General features: G+C 40.2%; 1 protein-coding gene across 1 annotated transcript; it reads left to right on the top strand.

Annotated features, from left to right (window-relative positions):
- The first annotated feature begins 5,703 nt into the window (after nucleotides 1-5,703).
- LOC114710503 (diazepam-binding inhibitor-like 5) lies at nucleotides 5,704-6,324 on the top strand. The gene is given in 3 exon segments (XM_028894678.1): nucleotides 5,704-5,792; nucleotides 6,169-6,272; nucleotides 6,275-6,324. Coding segments are annotated over 3 exon segments (243 nt in total).
- The last annotated feature ends 9,631 nt before the right edge of the window (nucleotides 6,325-15,955 follow it).

Below are 15,955 nucleotides of genomic sequence, written 5' to 3' on the forward strand. Positions count from 1 at the left end.
TTTTTCCGTGAAGCTGGGACAGCAGAAGGAAGGGTGAGATTTAGCTCTGAGCTCTGACCTCTCGGCTTTCTCTTTTACATTGTTTCTGTGTTTCTTATTTAATAAGACGGTTGGTTACATCAACAGTTTCTCTGTGTAGCTTTGCACCTTTCCTGTAAATTACTCTATAGCTCAGGCTGGCCTCAAACTCACAGAGATCCACCTGCTCCTGCCTCCTGAGTGCTGGGATTAAAGGTGTGTGCCACCAGAGCCCGGTGGGATCATTTTTGAAAATAGCCAATCAATTTGTTGTTTAGTAAATGGAACGTTTATCACATTTGGTTCCTTTTCAAAATACCTTCTATAATCAACCTATCCCATTTTCCTGTGGTTTATGCTTCTCATTGCCATCACCTGGCAAAACTGTTAAGATCCATAGCCTTCAGTTGTTTCCCATGATCCCTTCATGTCTTTAAGACTTTCATCATCTGGGAGACTCTTATATTGCAAACTTTACCTGTCAGAGCAAGGTGCATTCTTATGTATAAAAGCGTTGAGGTGCAGCTTTAATATGCTATTAAATAAATATTGTTTTAAATCCTATCTTATATAAACCTTATTTTTATAACATGAATTATCATATGGAAATCTATCCCAATCAAAAATATTTGAGGCTTGTTGCCTCCTTAGTCTAAAAGGAGATACAGTGAACAAAGAGCTCATTAGGACTAAGGGAGATATTCTTTAACCTTATTAAAAGATTGTTGCCTGCCATGTGGCTGCACATTTCATGATGAGGTCACCAGCCAAGATAGAGGAAGGCCATGTGGTTGCTGTTTAAAATTAAACAATAGTTACATGCACACATACACATAGATCCAACTTTCATTCATACCCATATGGACTTAAAGAGTTACATACATACACATGTATATATTTCCATTTTTAACAAAATTTTGCAATAAAGAATCATCAGCTTTTTTTTAATGAAGAAAACTGGAATTAACATAATATGATTAAATTCCAAATACATCTTACAGTTTTTCTTCACACTCAGCATAGTTCACATCCCCTCTGACCCTCTACAACTGACCACTTACCTTCAGGTCACACCTTTTACTACGTTTGCTCTTCTGGTTAGACAAATTCCTTTTTTTTCCCCCTTTCATAATTCCAGTCTTTTGCCTCCTCTTGTTTTTCAGACATCATGCAAATTACCATCAAAGTCCTCTTTCTTGTGGTTTCTTCCCAGCAGTTTAAAACATTGCATAGGTATAACATTTTAAATGAGAATAGAAACATATAGATATAAGCATATATCATAACAAAAACTTATTTTTGCATATATATATATATATATATATATAAACCTGTATCAAGGTGAAATATTTCAGATTAGCAACAGTTTTTTTTATCTTGATCAATAATAATTTGTAATCAATTCTCTTAAATGATGACAAGTATTTGCAACCCATTGAACTCAAATGACCAAAATCCATGTATTTTTTTTCTTTTCCTGTGGAGGCAAAAGAATAATTTTTTTCAAAACATAATATATTTTTTACTTTTATCCAAAGTCAAAGCTTTTCAGAGTATGCAGACTGGTAATTCAACTTTTTTTCTCAAGCAGTATCAGGACACAGAAGGGTTAAAGAAGGATGCTATTGGCCATCAGAAGAGACCTTGAAGTTATCACAGTGAAGAATCTGGCTTAGGAAGGAAGGGAGCGGGACAGTGGACACAGAGTGCGTCCTTGGCTGCCAGGGTTCTGAAAAGATATTTTGTTAAGTCCTCTGACTAAAATTAACAATAACCCCGGATTCTTTTTCGGCATTTGTTCAACTTGCCAATTGTAGGAATAAACTCCCTGATGCTTGGTCTGCAGCTTCCATCTCTGCCCTCACCCTCTGAGAACTGCTGGCTGGCTGCAGGCTTCTCCTGCTGGCCAAGACCAGCTCCACCCTTGTTGCGGGCCTGATAGCAAGAGTGCTACGGAGGAAGGCAGGCCATGCCGCTGTCTTCTTCTCTTCCAGGAAAACGAGGGAGATTAATAGACAGAAACAAGTAGCACTTTACAGACAACAAAATAACAGAACTTCAGCACTGAGATGATGGCCTCACTCAGTTAGTGACTCCTGTCTAACACATGGCTTCTCTTGCAATACACAAGCCACACCTGGCAGGAGCTACCTGCTTATCTCTGTTCAGTCAGGGGGATCCAGTCCCCTCAAACACATGGAACAGAACAGTAACAGCCAGAGCACAGACCAAGACAAAGAGCGCTCACATTTACATTTACTGTCCTGTGGTGAACAGATCTGAAAGTGAGACACTGGGCTGATGGTTTGCAGTGGTGACCGCTTAGTTTCTCCAGAGGATCCATTCACAGTCAGGAATGGAAGTGGGGGAGAATCTTGAGGTAGGGGAGAATCTTCATTATAATACTTAGCAGCCTCTTCCTCTAATTCTGCCTCATTGCCAGAATCTAACTGGTCATCATCATCAAATAGCTTTGTAAAAACATCCGCATAAAGAGGTCTTTCTGGCAGAGCAGAATGTTTAGTTTCAGTTTTACTTTGTTCAGGAAACACTTGATGCCTTTCAGGACAGAGGTCTAAGCTGTCCTGAATGAGTGTCTAGAGACTGAAAATATCTGTTGGAAGTTTTCTGGACCATGCTTGTCATAACACTGCTGTGTCTTAACTCCAATACGTTCTACACATTCTAAAAATTTACACAGCTGCTTATGTGCTACTTTAGTACCTCTAGCCTTTAAGACATCTTTAAGTAAATGTACAAACAGCTGTTTTCTATTTCCTTGGCCCATACTTACTTTTACACTTGTTCACGAATTTTTTTTACGACGCATCTGTTTTTTTATTTACACTTATCACTTTTATTCTCAACCTGTACTCACCACAGCTTCCACTTTTTTTGAGTGCACTCCTTTTTTCTTCTGTGGTGTCCATCACGGACTCCTCCATGCCCCGCCCCCTCACTGGGCACCACATGTTGGAGCCTGCCGACAGTAGAGGCGTGCAGATTGTAGAGACAATGAAGAGGACAGAAAAGAGTTGAGAGGACTGTCAGTCAATGCCAGACAGCCCCGAGTTTATTTCGCAGCCAGCTTATATACAGTTTTGAGGGGCAGAGGTAGAACAATGCACAGCACAGGCATTCAACCACCATCTATCCCGTCCTTAAGTCAAGGAGCAGGCAGCTTCATTTTCTATCTCAGTGTAACTCCAGCTGGCATCAGCAGCCTGATTCTAGCCAGACAGTGTGTTCCTTCCTTTCTCACAATCCTGGAGCAAGCAAGCTTGACCTCTATTTGCTCAGAATAGACTTCAGATTCAAACTGGGAAACTGAGTCAGTTGTGGGCTCCCACATATGTCTGGTGGCCCACACCACTTGTAACTCCAGCCTTTTCTGGCCTCTACCTGCACATGTGTGGCCTACACTCACACATACAGAATAAGTAGACACAAAACAAGAAAATAGGAATTTGAAGTGTGGAAAGGTGGAGGGCGGGAACACTGTTGGGGGGGCAGGGCTGTCTCTCTCCTCTCTTCTTAGATATCTCACTTCATTTCCTTCCTAACCTCTCAAGAGTCATGTGAGGAGAATTCTGAGTGCTCGTGCGAACTCTCCGAGAAAATGAGACAAGAGTCTTGTGACCTGTTTCTACAAAACATGGGATTGTTCTTGTAATGTGTGTTTTGTGCTCTCCCCAGACACACAGCAGATAGGAGTGAGTTTCCTGCCAGTTACTCATTATTGCTTGCTATTGTTATTCATTTAGATGTTCGAATTATCCTTTTTTGCCCTTGTTAAAAAACATGTTTTCCCCAAGTACAGCTTGTCCTTGTGATTGTATACAACTTGAACTCATAAGAACTTTACTCATGTGACCTTTCTTAACCCCAGGAGTATAAATTGTCTGAGGCTCTGAATAAAGTTGGCTATTGCATGAGACTTTAGCCTACCTCATTTACTGGTTCCATCCTCCCAGGTCCCATGGTCTTCAGACTGGTGACAGAAAAATGCCATCTCTTATCCAGGACAAGAAGGTAATCTACACAATCTCGTGAATGTGCATGAAATAAACATTTTTAGAAGAAACAATGCAAGAGCACAGTGTGCACAGTCCTCAACACCAGCCGGGTGTGGAGGGGCACTCCTTTGACCTCAGCACTTGGGAGGTAAAACAGAGGCAAAAATGGTCTCTGTGAGTTGGAGGCCAGCCTGGTCTACGTAAGGAGTTCCAGGCCAGCCAAAGCTACACAGTGAGACCCTGTCTCAAAAAAAAAAAAAAAAAAAAAAGTCAGCAGACTCTTTTTCAGAGACCAAGAATTAGGAAACTATAAAGTCAGGGTTCATCAAATTAGCAAAGACATGTAACATGAGACCACATGCCAGCTTCATTTCTCAGCACTACTGACATGTCCCATAAATACAAATGTTGTGGTACCACCATAAGACTCCATGGACCTCTGTGATGGATCTGCTATGGTGTAACTGGCTGAGCCATCTCGCCAACCCTTTGTTGTTTTTGTTACTGTTTCGTGGTGCTGGAATTGAATCCAAGGCTTCTCACATGTCAGACAAGCAAACACTCTTAAGATAAAGCCATCAGTTCTATTGTTGTTTTTTTAACAGTAATTTAACAATATAAACCTAATCCTTAGTGTATAATTTCTTTGAAAATAGGCATTAGCTAAATTTAGCCCATAAGACCTAGTTTGCCAACTCCTGCAAGAAAAATATTTAGATGAAAATTAGAATTATTTGGCCCAAAGAAGTGTTAGGTTGAGAGCCTATCACTGGAACCAGGGCTACAACAGGCTTCCTAAAGGCACAGCACACCTTTCTCTTGAAGGTACTGTGTGGTCTTACCACCTGCATTTGGACTGACAAGTAGAGTTCTTTTCTTGTGTATTCTGAGTGTCGTATGCACAGGAGCAAAGCACATGACTTGTGTATTCTGAGTGTCGTACGCACAGGAGCAAACAGAAAACTCAAAGAGGAACTTTCACCACTCTTTTGACCTCTGTCCTGTCAGAGCAAGTTAAGCAGCAATCCAAGAAACTAAATCTTTTCTTCTATACTATATGGGAGAAATAAGTATTGCATAGGCACATATGTATAAGAAATAGACTTTCATGTATAATGGTGATTATGTAAGATATATATCAAGTACATGAATATATATATATGTTCACATAGTTCCTTTGTCCACCAGTCCTACTTCTGCAATTTATTTATTTACTTTATGCAAATGAGTATTTTGCCTCATGTATGTATGAACACCATGTGTGTGCAGTCCTTAAGGCAGTCAGAAGAAGCTATCAGATCCCATGGAACTGGAGTTACGTATGGAGCTATATATACACCATGTGGGTTGTGAGAATGAAACCCAGGCCCTCTGAAAGAGCAGCAAGTGCTCTTAACTATTGAGCCATCTCTCCAGCTTAAGGTTCTACTTTTGTGAAGCATAATTTTCACATATTAGAAAAATCATGGAAAAGCCCTACTGTGTGCAAGTCATGGTTAAAAAAAATAACAACAACAACAACAACAAATCCCTGTTATGCACAAGGTCAAATCAAAACTCTGTGAAACTCTGAATTCTGGGGGAGACAGTCAGCATCTGCCTTATAATCAGGTGACCTGCACCAGATGTCACCTATACATGATAGAGGGGCCTAACCTTGGGGACACCAATGAGCCATGTGGAATTTGAAATGGCACTCACTTCACTCAAGCAGTTGAAGGGTCCTGTAAGTGAAAAGAGGAAATTGCTAACGTACAGCTTTTATATAGCAAGCTTTCTTGTCAGACTATCTTTACATCACCAGCCCCACATATCAACAAAAACTTATTATTATTATTATTATTAATTATGAAAGCTTGGCCATTAGCTTAGGCTGACCCACTAGCTCTTATAATTTAAATTAACCTGTCTCTATTAATCTACATTCTGCCATGTGGCTTGGTTACCTCTGCTCTGTACCACATGCCCAACTTCTTCAGAGTCTCTTCGTGTCTCTCTGGCATAATCTGTGCACCTAGATTCCTCCTCCTATCTCTCCTGCCTAGCTATTGGCCATTTAGCTCTTTATTAAACCAATCAGAAGATACCTTAGGCAGAGACATATCTTTACAGTGTAAACAACTATTCCACAACACTTCTATAAACAGACTACCCAGGGTGACTACAACATCCCTGTCACTCCAGCCACGGATATGGGAACCAAGGCCAAGTGAGAGGCATGAAATGCAAATAAAGGATGCTGAAGATGGATGTGATGAGGATCTATGTTGCCAATATGGAAGATTTATAGAAATCTGAGGCTGGATAAGGACTCTTTGGCAAAGAGAAGGAAGAAGCAGGTCTCCATTGGTGGGGAATGGGCATCTGAAGAGAGGCTGGTGGCTGAACAAACACTGAAAAGGAAGACAGGGAAGCTGGAGTGTCAGTAAGTCACTAGAACTGAGAAAAAAGAGGTGTGACATCGTCTAGTGGAGCAGGCATGGTCACTCCTGGCACCGTGTACGCCTCCACATGGGACTGAGGACACTCAGTCATCATCAGGGGTCTCACTGGTGCTTCATAGGGTGGTGTTCCTGTCACCAGTGCACACAGAACACATCGCATCGGATCCATCAGTCAGTCATCTCGGAGAGAGTTCTTCATAAATGCATACATTTAGGTTAATTAATCTTATTGTCAGGCAGGTCGCACTGCCAGGTACAAATGGATTCCAGGTGTGCTGATCATCTCACAGAACACAGAAGCTACAGAGAGATTATGGTAATGACTTGGAAGGATGAACGAACAGGTCAGCTAGAGATGAGTGGACTGATTTGTCTAATATTAGAACTGAGCCCTATTTAAAAAAAAAAAAAAAAAAAAAAAAAAAAAAAAACACCTGCCTGGACTACATAATTCAATTCTTCCTGAAGCTTTCAAGAATTTCAAGTATGTTTAAAACCTTTGGAGTTCTAAATCTTTTCATGTATTTGTCAGTCTTCTGACAAGGAGATATGAAAATACACTCTCACAGAACTGCATTCCTAGAGGTTTATGGTTTCTCAGGAGATTACATACACTGTCCTGTAAGGTAAGATTTTCATGATACCCCAAAGAACTATTGTAGAAAAACTGTCAGCATGAAAATCTTCAGCAACTACATGGTCTATGGTTATGAAGAACAGCTGGAAACAAAGCACAATGCTTCTCCTCATATCCATCAAAAGACTGAGCTGTGTGATTTGAGGAGACAGAGTGAGGATAAGCTAAGCATCCAGGACAGAGGGCGGAGCAAAAACAACACTGGCCATTGTGGTGCAAGCCTGTAATCTTAGCATTCAGGAGATGAAGGCCAGTGGCTCATCCTTGGCTACGTAGCAAGTTCAAGATCAGCCTGGGCTGCATGAGCCAGGGAGGCTTAAGGACCAAGTTTGTTCTTTTCGTAAGAACTCACTTTCTGAGCCAAGTGTGGTGGCACATGCCTACAGTCCTTGGTGTGGGAAGTTGGAGAAGAAGGATCAGGAATTCAAGGTTAGTCTGGCTGCAGGAGATCCTGTCTCAAAAAAGCTACTCTTAAGGTAACTAAGCTGGGAGCCACAGAACTGCATTAATCCCTTATAAAGGCAGTATCCCTAAGGATCTAATTACTTTGCATAATGTTCCCCCCCACCTCTCTCTCTCTCTCTCTCTCTCGACATAGTTTCTCTGTGTAGCTCTGGCTGTCCTAGAACTTGCTCCGTAGACCAGACTGGCCTCGAACTCACAGAGATCCACCTACCTCTGCCTCCAAAGTGCTAAGATTAAAGGCATGTGCCACTACTGCCCGGCTGTGTTCCAACTTTTAATGGTCCCTAGCACCTCCCAACACCACCACACCAGGAGCCAAGCTTCTCAGACCATGTAAAGATGCCTCCTTTCTATATTTTCCTGTTTAAAAGAGTATGGTGGCATGGACAGCATCTTGGGATGGGTCTGAGGCTTCATCTTTGGTGAGACAGTCATCATTGGTAAATGGTCTAGCATGTGCAAATTCATTCCAGGAGCAGGTCCCAGTGGTATTGTCCAAGAAAAGGAGGGTCCATCACTGCCATCACTGGATGGATGTTCATTGGGTTATAGAACCACACGAGGATAAAGAGAACCCAGGGAACTAAAAGGAAGTTATTGTATAATACCATTTTACGGTGTGTTACTTTTGTTTATTTTGCATTTGTTTAACTCTGTGAAGCTGTGTTACTTTGTCTAAATTATGTGATGGTCTCATAAAGAGCTAAATGGCCAATAGCTAGGCAGGAGAAAGAATAGGTGGGGCTGGCAGACTGAGAGAATGTATAGGAGGAGAAATCTGGGGGTGGGGAGAAAAGAAGTAGCCAGAGAAAGAGGAGGACTCCAGGGGCCAGACACCCAACTACACAGCAAGCCACAGAGTAAGAGTAAGATTTACAGAAGTGGGGCTGGAGAGATGGCTCAGAGGTTAAGAGCACAGCCTGCTCTTTCAGAGGTCCTGAGTTCAATTCCCAGCAACCACATGGTGGTTCACAACCATCTGCAATGAGATCTGGTGCCCTCTGCTGGCATGCAGACACGCAGGCAGAACACTATATACATAATAAATAAATAAATTTTTTTTTTAAAAAAAAGATTTACAGAAGTAAGAGAACAGGAAAAGCCCTGAGGCCAAAGATAGATGGGAAAATTTAAGAAAAGCTGGCTAGCAACAAGCCAAGCTAAGGCTGAATATTTATAATTAAGAATAGGCCTCCATGTGTGATTTATTTGGAAGCGGATGGTGGGCCCCCCAAAAGAGTGAAAAACAAACAACAGGAAGTGAGCTGTCATCCCAAGAATGAAGTGCAGAGGATGGGTTGTGTTCCTGGTGGGGAAGTTGCCGTTATTAGTCAAACACTGAGCTTAACCTCCTGGCTGTTTGTAGCAGTCATTTTCCACACTCTGTGCTTCCTACCCCAGCAGTTTTTCTTTTCCATAAATAGAGAGCTATCAGGGAGTTGGGTGTAATAAGGGTAATTACACGTAGGCATGTTACTCTAACAGGCTGTTGGTACAGTTTTGGGTCCTCTATAAATGGCTGACTTAAAATCCTCACTACTTCAAGCTGCACCTCTTTGGTTGGCTCCTAGAGTACCATATAAAGTGCTTCTTGGATTTCTTTTTTTGATCTCCCTTCTCTCTCATTCCAGGAAAAATTAATGGAGCTGAGCCAGGAACAGGTATCCAAGACAGACAACATACTGTTTTACGTGTGTGTGTGTGTGTGTGTGTGTGTGTGTGTGTGTGTGTAGAGAGAGAGAGAGAGAGAGAGAGAGAGATGTAGGAGGTATGGTGTAAAGTAAAGTAGAAGAAAAAAGCAAATTAAAAGTAGATTTGGACATCTTTAAATGCTTATTTGGGTTGGATAGAATCACCATTATATTTAAACACATAGGCTTGCCATTTTTCCTATTGTGATCAAAACTAATTTTGTTTAATCTTTCTCTGTCCTCCTTCTCACACTATAAGATGAGATATCTTTGATTACCTTAGGAAACTAAAACAAGTATTAAGGGGGCTGGAGAGATGGCTCAGAGGTTAAGAGCACTGACTGCTCCTCCAGAGATCCTGAGTTCAATTCCCAGCAACCACATGGTGGCTCACAACCATCTGTAATGAGATCTGGTGCCCTCTTCTGGCCTGCAGTCATACATGCTGTATACATAATAAATAAATCTTTAAAAAAAAGTGCATGTTGCATCTGCAGTTTAGATCTGATATATATAATATATATATATTACACATAAATAAATGTACAGAAGGAAGCCTGCAGGCCCTGAGACAGAAAGTGGAGGTGACATTTGCTTACTCAATTACCTGAAGCTACAGATGGAGGGAGACTAGAGAACAATGAAATGTAGTGAAGGCATTGGGAGACATGCTCTGAATATTATATCTATGTGCACATATTTAGAGAAACTAGATCTTATTAAATGACTATGACCAAAATCTGTTGCTTAATTAAGATATCATTGAGATATAATAAATAGCATATGTTTAAGGTATCCAACATGACTAATGGCTAAGCATCTATTCACCCATGGGAGCATCAACCAAATCAAGACAGTGAACTTACCCATACTCCACACTAGTTTACTTAAGCCCTTTGTAACTCTTCTCGATGTCCATTTGTTTTAGCTACTTCTCTTGTTGCTGGACAAAATACCTGACAAGATCTGTTTAAAGGATGGAAGGGTTTATTTTGGATCATATTTTGAGGGTACAGTCCCTCAAGATGAAGAAGATCTGTATAATTCAGATAACCTGGTCATATGTGACAACAGTCAGGAAACAGAGAGAGATATGAATGCCAGTGCTCAGCTCAGCTTCTCTTTTTCTTCTTCTGTCTGGGATTTCAACCCATGGATTGATGCCATCCACATGTGTCCTCTCACTTCAATTAGCCCAATCTGAAAACTCTAACTCCCAGAGTCTTATCTGCTAGGTAGTCCCAGAGCTGCTCAAGTTGACAATCAAATTAAACATCATATCTCCTGTGGATCTCACAGACCATCCCCTTCTAAGCACCCTCTGCCCACTCATTCTTGCAGGCCACCCTCCAACACCAGCAGGCATTCCCTGTGGACACAATGGCTGAGTAGGCCAGTGAAACAGACAACACACAGCCATCACATCATTGGGAAATGAAGAGAGAAAACAGAAAGCAAGAAACAGAACATACGCCCAACAAAGATCCAGAAATCAGCACCTAGAAGCATAATCATCACAAACCCGGATGCCTAGATGCCAAGCATAAGAACATGATCAATCGTAGCCAAGGCAACAAATGTGTCACCACCAGAGCCCAGCTGTTCTACCACAGCAAGTCCTGAATATTCCAACGTGGATGAAGCACAGATGCACAACAAGACCTTAAAACCAACTGTATGAAGATGATAGAGGTCCTTTAAAAGGAAATAAATAAATCTCTTTTAAAATTCAGAAAAACACAAACAAACAATTGGAGAAAATGACAAATCTCTTCAAGAAAATACAAAAACAAAAAACAAACAAACAAAAAAACCAGTTGAAGGAAATGAACCCAACCGTTCAAGAGCTTAAAAAGAAAATAGACACACAAAAAAGAGAAAAAACTGAGGGAATTCTGTGCGTGAAATATTTAGGACTTTGAACAGAAACTACAGAGGCAAGCCTCACCAACAGAATATAAGACATGGAAAAGAGCCTCTCAGGCACTGAAGATGTGATAGAACAAATGGATATATTGGTGAAAGAAAATGTGAAATCAAAAGAATTTCTGACACAAAACATCCAGGAAATCCGAGACCCTGTGAAAAGACCAAAGCTAAGAACATTAGGAGTAGCCCCACCCACCCACTGCAGCCCCAGTGTAGCCCCACCCACCCACTGCAGCCCCAGTGTAGCCCCACCCACCCACTGCAGCCCCAGTTGCTGCAAAGCTCTTATGGGCAGGCCTTCCCACCCCTATGTCAGAGCCTGTGATCTACAAGTCCCACTCCATCCTCCAAGCCCACCCATCCCCCTGTGACCTCAGTGGCTCCCTGAATCCCACTCCATCCTCCAAGCCCACCCATCCCCCTGTGACCTCAGTGGCTCCCTGAATCCCACTCCACCCTCCAAGCCCACCCATCCCCCTGTGACCTCAGTGGCTCCCTGAGACACAAACACTTCCTGCACAGTTTGGAGGAAGAGATGGGAAGACGCCAGTGCAAGAGTACACTCAACAACATACAGAGCACCATGGAACCACCAGAACCTAGAAGTTCTACCATAGCAAGACCTGAGTATCCCAACACAGAGGAAGCAGAAGAAAACAACTTTATGAAGATGATAGAAGCCTTTAAAGAGGAAATAAAAATTTTCCTTGAAGAAATCAGAGGAAAGACAAACAAAAAAAATTGGAAGAAATCAATAAATCCCTTAAAGAAAGTCAAGAAAACCAAGAAAAAGCAATCAAACAGGTGAAGGAATCAGTTCAAGATGTGAAATTTAAAATAGAAACAATAAAGAAGACACAAACTGAGGGAATTCTGGAAATGAAAAATCTGAATCAATGAACAGGACCTACAGATGCAAGCATAACCAACAGAATATAAGAGATGGAAGAGACAATCTCTGCTATTGAAGGTACAATAGAGGAAATAGACTTGTTGGTCAAAGAAAACATTAAAGCCAACAAAGTCAAACACAAAATGTCCAGGAAATTTGGGACACTATGAAAAGGCCTAACCTAACAATAATATGGATAGAATAAGGAGAAATAGCAGCTCAAAGGCACAGAAAATATATTCAACAAAATGATAGAAGAAAAATTTCCCAATCTAAAGAAGGAAATGCCTATGAAGATACAAAAAACTTACAGAACACCAAATAGACTGGACCCTCCACACACAAAAGTCCCCTTGCCATATAATCAAACCACTAAACATACAAAATAAACAAAGAATATTAATATCTGCAAAGGAAAAAGGAAGGGCAGACCTGTAGATAAATTTCTAAATGGTCTTATTAAATAAAAAACACAGAGCCAGATATGGGGGTGAAAACCTGAGAGATCAGGGAAATAGGTAAAGCCACAGCTAACCTTACCTCATCAACATCGCAGTTTCCAACACTTCCTGCCTATGCATACCTATATACCTTGCTGTTCTGCCATCTGATTTGCTCTCTCTGCCCAGCTCTGTCACTTCCTGTCTGTCTGTACAGACCACTATACCTCCATGGTTAACTAGTGTGGGAATTTAAGGCATATGTCACCATGCCTGGCTCTGTTCCCAGTGTGGCCTTGAACTCACAGAGATCCAGACAGATCCCTGCCTGTCAAGTGATAGGATTAAATGTGTGTGCTACTATTGTCTGATTTCTATATAGAAGCTGGCTTTTCCCTCTGCTCTCCAGGCAAATTTTATTGGAGATACAGTATATTGGGGGACACAATACATCACCACACAGACCCATCAGAATAACATGCGACTTCTCAATAGAAACTTGGAAAGCCAGAAGGTCCTGGACAGACATAATGCAGACACTAAGAAACCATGAATGCCAGCCTAGACTAATATACCCAGCAAAACTTTCAATCACCATAGACAGAGTAAACAAGATATTCCACAACAAAACCAGATTTAAACAATACCTATCCACAAATACAGCCCTACAGAAAGCACTAGAAGAAAAGCTCCAACCTATGGAAGTTAGATGCACCCACAAAAACACAGGTAGTAGATAATCTCTCAACAACAAATCCCAAAGAAGGGAAACACACACACTACCACCAAAAGATAACAAGAATTAACAATCACTGGTCATTAATATCCTTTAATATCAATGGACTCAATTCACCTATAAAAAGACACAGGCTAACAGAATGTATATGAAATCAGGATCCACCCTTCTGCTGCATACAAGAAACACACCTCAACTTCAAAGACAGACACTAACTAAGAGTAAAGGGTGGGGAAAGTCTTGCCAATCAAATAGTCCTAAGAAACAAGCTGGTGTAACTATTCTAATATCTAACAAAATAAACTTCAAACTAAAATTAATCAAAAGAGATGAAGAAAGACATTACATATTCATCACAGGAAAAATCCATCAGATGAAGTCTCAATCTGAACATTTATGCCCCCAATACAAGCACACCCACATTCATAAAAGAAACATTACTAAAGCTTAACTCACATCACATCAAACCCACACACTGATAGTGGGAGACTTCAACACCCCACTCTCACTAATGGACAGGTCTGCCAGACAGAAACTTAACAGAGACATAAGAAAACTAACATGTTATGACTCAAATGAACTTAGTAAACATCTACAGAACATTCCACCCAAACACAAAAGAATTTACCTTCTTCACAGCATCTCATGGAACCTTCTCTAAAACTGACCACATACTCGATCACAAAACAAATCTCAACAGATAAAAAAAACTTGGAATAACCCCCTGTATTTTATCAGATCACTATGGCTTAAAGTTTAAATTCAACAAAAACACAAATTACAGAAAGCCTAAGAACTCATGGAAACTGAATAATTCTCAATTGAATCACTACTAGGTCAAGGAAAAAATTAAGAATTTAAAGATTTCTTAGAATTCAATGAAAATGAATGTACAACATACCAAAACTTATGAGACACCATGAAAGCAGTGCTAAAAGGAAATTTCATAGGACTAAATGTCCACATAAAAAAGTTGAAGAAATCTCACACGAGTGACTTAACAGCACACCTGAAAGCTCTAGAACACAAAGAAGTAAACTCACCCAGGAAGAATAGATGCCAGGAAATAATCAAATTGAGAGCTGAAAATCAATAAAATAAAAACAAAGAGAATAGTACAAAAAATCAATGAAACAGAGTTTTTTTTTTTTTTGAGAAAATAAAAAAGATAGACCAAACCCTTATCTAATCTAACAAAAAAGCAGAGAGAGATTATCCAAATTAACAAAATCAGAAACAAAAAGGGAGATATAATAGCAGACAATGAGGAAATCAGAGATTCATCAGGTCATACTTCAAAAACCTATACTCCACAAAATTGGAAAATCTAAAAGAAATGGACAATTTTCCAGAAAGGTACCACACACCAAAATTAAATCAAGACCAGATAAACAAGTTAAATAGGCCTATAACACCTAAGGAAATAAAAGCAGTCATTAAAAGTCTTCCAACCAAAAAAAAAAAGGCCAGGTTTCAGCATAGAATTCTACCAGAATTTCAAAGAAGAACTAATACCAATACTCCTCAAATTGTTCCACACAATAGAAGCAAAAAGAACACTACCAAACTCTTTTTATGAGGCTACAGTTACCCTGATACCCTAACCACACTAAGATGCAACAAAGAAAGAGAATTGCAGATCAATCTTCCTCATGAATATTAATGCAAAAATATTCAATAAAATACTGGCAAACCAAAAACAAAAGCACATCAAAAAAAAAAAAAAAATCATCCACCATGATCAAGTAGGCTTCATGCCAGAGATGCAGGGATGGTTCAACATACAAAAATCTGTCAATATAATCCACCATATAAACAAACTAAAAGAAAAAAAAGCACATGATCATCTCATTAGATGCTGATAAAAGCCTTTGACAAAATCCAACACCCTTTCATGATAAAGGCTTGGAGAGATCAGATATAAAAGGAACCTAAACACCATAAAGGCAATTTGCAGCAAGCTGACAGCCAATATCAAATTAAATGGAGAGAAACTCAAAGAGATTCCACTAAAGTCAGGAACAAGACAAGGCTGTCCACTCTCTCCATATCTATTCAATGTAGTACTCAAAGTTCTAGCTAGAGCAATAAGAGGAGATCAAAGGATACAGATTGGAAAGGAAAAAGTCAAACTTGTGCTATTTGCAGAAGATATGATAATATATATAAGTGACCCCCCCCCCAAATTCTACCAGGGAACTCCTACAGCTGATAAACACCTTCAATAATGTAGCAGGATACAAGATTAACTCAAAAGAAAATCAGTGGCCCTCCTATATACAAATGATAGACAGGCTGAGAAAGAAATCAGAGAAACATCACCCTTTACAATAGCCACAAATATTATAAAATACCTTGGGATAACTCTAACTAAGTAAGTGAAAGACCTGTATGACAAAAACTTTAAGTCTCTGAAGAAAGAAATTAAAGAAGACATCAGAAAATGGAAAGATCTCCCATGCTCATGGATAGATAGGATTAACATAGTAAAAATGGCAATCCTACCAAAGCAATCTACAGATTCAAAGCAATCCCCATCAAAATACAAACATAATTCTTCAAAGACCTGGAAAGAACAATACTCAACTTCATATGGAAAAACAGAATACCCAGGATAGCTAAAACAACCCTGTACAATAAAGCAACTTCTGGAGGCATTGCCATCCCTGACCTCAAGCTCTACTCTA

This window comes from Peromyscus leucopus, chromosome 8a (genome assembly GCF_004664715.2).
Source record: "Peromyscus leucopus breed LL Stock chromosome 8a, UCI_PerLeu_2.1, whole genome shotgun sequence".
Lineage (NCBI taxonomy): Eukaryota > Metazoa > Chordata > Mammalia > Rodentia > Cricetidae > Peromyscus > Peromyscus leucopus.